Source organism: Microchirus variegatus (genome assembly GCF_963457635.1).
Source record: "Microchirus variegatus genome assembly, chromosome: 9".
NCBI lineage: Eukaryota > Metazoa > Chordata > Actinopteri > Pleuronectiformes > Soleidae > Microchirus > Microchirus variegatus.
The window spans coordinates 29,518,404-29,524,403 of NC_139810.1; the positions used below are offsets into that span (position 1 = coordinate 29,518,404).

Here is a 6,000-nt window from a genome sequence, read left to right on the forward strand (position 1 = left end):
ATGATGAGTTATATTTTGATTCATTTTGCATCATAAATAGGTTTTTATTTTGTCGTGCCAATGAAAATTTCTTTGAAATATCGTCACTAATATTTTTATCTTAATTAAATATTGTGATATAATTTAAACCCTAATCCTACTGAATGGTCACCTTTCCCCCCTCCTGACCTGACATTCATGTGCTGCACACTTGTCTACTGCGCTTAAATAATAAGCGCCTCCGTCCTCTCATTCTTGTCCAATAATTGTCTTTACATATTTAACCTGCCTTTGTCTCCTTGTCACCGTGTTTGTTATGCACCAGAAAACCAACACAAATTCCTCGTATGTTAATACTTTTGCAATAAAAACTGTTGCTGGTTTTAAAAAGCCATGTTCGTTGTATTTTCCATTTCAACACGATTCACTTTGCCGACGTGAAACGGCAACAAACGCCGTGTTTTGTGTCAGCGGAGAAGCTGTTGAGGCAAAAAAAAACAAAAAACCTGGACCGAGGCCACAAGTGTTGCCTGCGGCGATTCAGTGGTGAGTAAATGACTATTTCATTAATTGCAAACTATTTTGACGTGTTTGGTGTTTCTGCTCCTCCTGTGACAATAAACTCTTTGGTTTGTGGACAAAACAAGACATTTGGGGATGACAGAGTATCATTTATTAATAAATCATTTAAAAAATGATTGTTGTTTGCAGCTCGAGCCAGATTAAATGAGTAAAAGTGTCGAGGCTGCTGTGTTTCCAGCATGTAACCTTTTCACTCTGCATGCTTTTTTACGGAACAAACGACTGATAATGGGCGTAAAAAGTACATGAGTCGGATGTAAAAAAAAGAGAAAAGTCTTCCATTTCACAACAGCTGGTACACAGTGCACATCCAAATGACAGGTGTGTGTGTGTGTGTGTGTGTGTTGCTTTATCAGAGGAGTTTTTTTAGGAGGCCACTTGGCCTGAGGAGGGGCCATGATGCAATTAGGAGTTTACGGACAGACACTGCCCATTGACGGTAAAGTGCATGAAGAAGGGGCCGGGCTAAACTTTCAAGAAAAGAGGTCGCCCTGTGTGGGAATTTCCCTGTCTCCTGTCAGCATCTGAGCCAGGAGCAGGGAAAAGACAGAGGAGCTCATATGGGAAACGTGGGGGTCATCGATGAAAGAATGCTTAGAATGTTTCTCACTGAATCTGCGCCAAAAACATGAAGCAGCAAAGACGAGGGGCCTGTGTGTGTGGGAAGAGTGTTGGATTTCTGGATTATTGTAAGATTATTGGCTGTGATTGGATCCCATATTTGTTTACCTCCCCCCCCCCCCAACAAATGATTATTGTTGCGTGTCCTAGCGAGACCTATAAAACCAGGCCACAACTGCTACTCACAGCCATTGTTTCTTGTACACGCTGGATAACAATGTCTTATTTAACAGTGGGTGTAACATTCTTCAAGTGGTTATGTGTTGGAAAGGGAGGATGTTGCACAACCGCTACGAGCTCCAGTGTTCATCACAGAGTGTGTGTGTGTGTGTGTGTGTGTGTGTGTTGAAATATCCCACTGTATTCAAAATATCATCTCTCCCTGCCTAACCCACCAAAAACAACACAGTTTCCATACTTTACTCCACACAACAACAACATATACATGCTGAATAAGTCAATACGTCCTCTGTTAACTCGCAGACTGAGACTTGGAAAAACATCCCCCCCCCAGACACACACACACACACACACACTCCCTACACAGTTATGGATCACCTATACAAATCCCTGTGTGCTCCTTTTCTTTATCTCCTCTGTCTGGGCTTTGCTTGTCCGTGGCAGATATGTTTAACGTTGTGCACACAGTGAGAACACGGTGCGAGGGCTTGGTAAATTCCACAGCAAAACCGACTGTCAACTTATCCATTGTGTCTGCTGTAACCTTCTTTTTTGTCACTCCCATTTCTTTCTTTTTAAACTACCAACATTTTCTGCTGAGTGTTTATTCACTTGAGGGGGGTTTTAAAGGAGGTTTGCTTAGGATTAATCATATCTCGCTCGCGCCGTCTCCCAGTCAGTTCTTGGCTGTGGAAGCGTGACCTGAAGTGGTGTGAGGAGGTTAGTTGCTGATTAATTTCCACGCGACCTTGAACCCCTCACCGGGCCAGTGGACCCAGCAGACTATTGACAGAGCCATGTGCTAAAGATAAAACTAACATTTCTGTGCTACGTGCTGTGGGTCATTTTTCTCTCCCCCTTTCTTTCCCCCCTTCTTTCTTTTTTTGGTGTGTTTGCTGCTCTCAGCAGTATCATTTCAGCATAAATCGGTTGGATGAATTTCAGGATCTGATGACTTTTGTGTCCAATCGCTAAGTAAACACGAGGAACAAAAATGGCTGTTGCCGAGTTACACAGTAACAGTGTGTCAGAGTCTGTCTTTGAGAAATGAAGGAATTGCCTCATCTTTTCTGCTATATTCAACAGCAATGGAAAAAAACCGCAGATTGTTTGATTATTAAGAGCTGTGCTTGTTAAACCACTGACGCAAATTAGGATTAATGGTGCTGCACAGTGTGATTAAATATGAGTGTATTGGTGTTTTGTCTGGACTCTTCTTATCTGTGGTAAATGGATTCGTACATGTCACGCTTTTCCCCAAAAGGAAAACATCAAATTCCTTCAATTTTGGAGCCTCTTGTCCGTGTTTTAGTATGTAGGCGTGAATTAGAAAAGGTTGAAATGTTGCCTTATTGTCAAGCGAGTCCTCATCTGTATGACGTTGTAATTGACATACATGGCGACTATCATCATGTGAATATTTAAAGCCAGCACTGCAGCCATCCGCCTCAGCCTCCACCCTCCAGAACACACACGAAAAAGGATGAAAATGGCCAAAGAAATTGTTAAGACAAAGTATAAATCTGTTTAATTCAATAAAATATCAAGTACAATTAAAGCATTTCACCTTTTAATATTAAATAATTAGAATTATTTCATTCATTGCCAATACTATTACAAAGAGTTGCATCATTTCACTGCAGCACAACTCTTCCCTTGACAACCACTGCTGTGAACACACACGCACACACGCGCACACACACACACACAAAAGTACTAATTCACTCGCACGTATGTAAAAACCTGCACAGAAATACTGCAAACACCAAAAAAAAAAATAAAGATGACATCTGAGAATAAAGCGCAGGTGACATGTGAAGAATCGAGAATGATTGCGCAATCCATGCACCCACTTCGTAAGTCCCATTCAAAGTGTCCTTTGTAAACCGGTGGTCAGCCGCAGTCTTCACCTGTGAAGCGTACCGTTTTCTGTTTTTTCTTTAAAAAAAAAAAAAAACCCAAAACAACAACAACAACACACACTCGCTCAGTGGATCATCTCCGGAGATAAAGTCCATCAGTGATCAGACGTGCGGAGCCCGGAGATGTGACGCTGAGCTGCAGCAGCTCGTTCTAACACTGTCCGGTTGCAGAGAGCAGGTTGCGCAGAGTGGCCAACTCTCTGGACAGTTGCTCCACGCGCTTCTGTAAACGGTCGTTCTCCGCCGCCAGTTCCAACACTTTGTGTTGCGTCTCCAAGTTGCGCAGCTTGGCTTTGTCCCTGCTCTTCCTCACGGCTTGGTTGTTCCTCTCCCGCCGCAGACGGTACTCTTCACTGTCCTTGTCCAGCCGCTTCTTCGCCTTCCCGCTGGACATTTTGCCGCCGTGCGACGGCGACCTGCTCTTACCTGCCGGGGCAGGTGTGCCGGGCGGGCTGGAGCAGGTCGAGGACGCGCTGGAAATGTTCCCCAGACTGCCGCTGGTGGACTGGTAGTGAAGGTACGACCTCATGTCAAAGCCGGACGACCCGTTCTCCATCTTTGCGTCTTCCTGGATGTCGTCTCTCTCAGCAGCAGCAGCAGCAGCAGCAGCAGCAGCGGATCGGTAGCGACTCCCGACGAGTTCCGGACTGAGGACACTGTCCACACGCGTCTCCTGCAGCTCGGTGTAGCCCAGAGAGTAAGGCTCCCTCGGGTCCCGCAGGTTGTCGCACTGACTCGCCTCCAGCTCGTTGAGCAGCGAGTAGCTCTTGTAGTTTTGCAAAGCTGGAACTCTCTTGATCTTGTTCTCCGCCAAGAAATCAGAGTAAACGCTCCCCTGCTGCTGCTGCTGCTGCTGCTGCTGCTGGAGCTGCTGCTGCTGCTGGTGCGTCAGCTGCGGACAGTGCAGAGCCGTGTCCAGGTAAACACTGAAGTCTATCGCTCTCTCCGGCTCTTCAATGCCCACCTCCGTCATCGAGTCGCCGAGTCTCCAGTAAGAGCTGACGGCGGGACTGATCGCGTTGTCTCTGTGACTTTGGAAAGCAAAGCTGCCCTCGTCGTAGAATCCGGCCACTTCCATGGATCTTAACACCCGCCGGATCGTTGGAGCATGGAGCGCTGAGGAGACGCTCGCGGTGGCTCGGACTTCACTGACTCTTGTGCGTTGTCGAGCGGGTCGCGAGTTTAAATCCCCCCCTTAGAGCTCTGTGTCCGCCTGAGACTGAACTGTGTGTGTGTGTGTGTGTGTGTGTGTGGTGAAACTCTGAGAGAGTGTGCGCGCTCGTTTTGGTGGAATTGACAGGTCCTCGAGACTCGGGAGGTTTTTATGACATGGGAGGGGCGGGGCTTAGCTGGGCAGGTGTGTGACGTGAGCAAACCGAACAACCTGAGGCTGAGCGGACACTTCCTCTACATTTGGACAAATATCAATGGTATTAATTCACTTCTTTTGGTATAAATAATAAAGATAAAGAAAAAGTGTTTACTTGGATGGCTGTGTGTCTGACACCCAGGGCCGGTCCTAGGAATTTTGGTGCCCTACGCAAGTTTTGGGATTCTATTTTCTTTAATGTCTTAAAGGGACACTGTGTAGTATTTATGGGTTTATATGACCCAAAATCCACTTTTTTATACATATTATGTGCTCCTGCATTGTCTCGTCGCTGTATAATAGTTGTAAATTTCAGCCTCTCCTCTAGATGGCACTATAAACTACTTACGTCACCTTTAACTATAACTATATAAAGTAATAGTAATAATAATAGCAAATAAATACACAATTATATGTATATTTTACCTTTGTGGTTGCACCCTAGGCGACAGCCTTTATGGCCGATGCCTAATGACCATGGTATACCGCGCACATGCCGCCTGCGTCGCATTACGTATCTCGGACCCTGGTGTACTAGCGCGTCAGGCTCCTGTAGTAACCCACTTCACCATCGGGTGGCGGTACAAGTCTGGACACAGACACACAAGATGCCGTAGAAGAAGAAGAGAACGACGCTACAGCTCCCTCGTCTGGTTCGAAGAGATTTACAGTAGCCGGTCGCCTGAATACCGCAGCTAGCAATAATGAATGAGGACTTTTGTGTTATTTTTGTTGTTGTTTGCTTGTTGTTTGTTCTTGATGTTTTACAGCAGCTAGTATTTGTAATGTTGCCTAATATATATTTTTCAGCTTCATAATGTGAATACTTTCTGGTTGGATTGCTCCATTTTGAAATCCAACCAGACTTGGCTTTTCCAAAAGCCAAGTGTGTCACATTTATGAGGGTTTTTGACAAAAAACTGAACTTTCTACCAGTTCCTTTAAGCTTATACTTGCACTAAAACAAAAAAAATGTTTGGTTTTCAAGTTTATAATAAAGCTTTTATATATACTATAGGCAAGAGCCTTGATTAACGGAGGCTGTCTTCTTGTGCAGCCATGTTTCTACAGTTTCACATTTTGAGGCGGAAGTTTTCTTTTTTTTTAAATGAAGTAGAACAACAAGTTTTCCAGTATGTGAAGGCCACTGTTGTTCCCTGATGCACATGAGAAAGTGCACGTGAGTGGAGTCCTGCATACGTTACAATCTACTGTCTCAGGATTACTGACTCTTACACACTGCACCTTTAATAACACATCTGGGCTTATGTATTTATGCCAGTCATTTCAAAAGCATAATGCTCCGACTGTGTTACAAATAAGCAAACAGCCCACAACATGACTCAG

At 44.8% G+C, this 6,000-nt stretch overlaps 1 protein-coding gene across 1 annotated transcript; it reads right to left on the reverse strand.

Annotated features, from left to right (window-relative positions):
- Positions 1–3,184: 3,184 nt before the first annotated feature.
- cebpb (CCAAT enhancer binding protein beta) lies at positions 3,185–4,560 on the reverse strand. Its single transcript, XM_083895109.1, has one exon. The coding sequence runs from the start codon at positions 4,360–4,362 to the stop codon at positions 3,436–3,438; it is 927 nt and encodes a 308-aa protein (XP_083751235.1). The 5' UTR covers positions 4,363–4,560; the 3' UTR covers positions 3,185–3,435.
- Between the last annotated feature and the right edge of the window lie 1,440 nt (positions 4,561–6,000).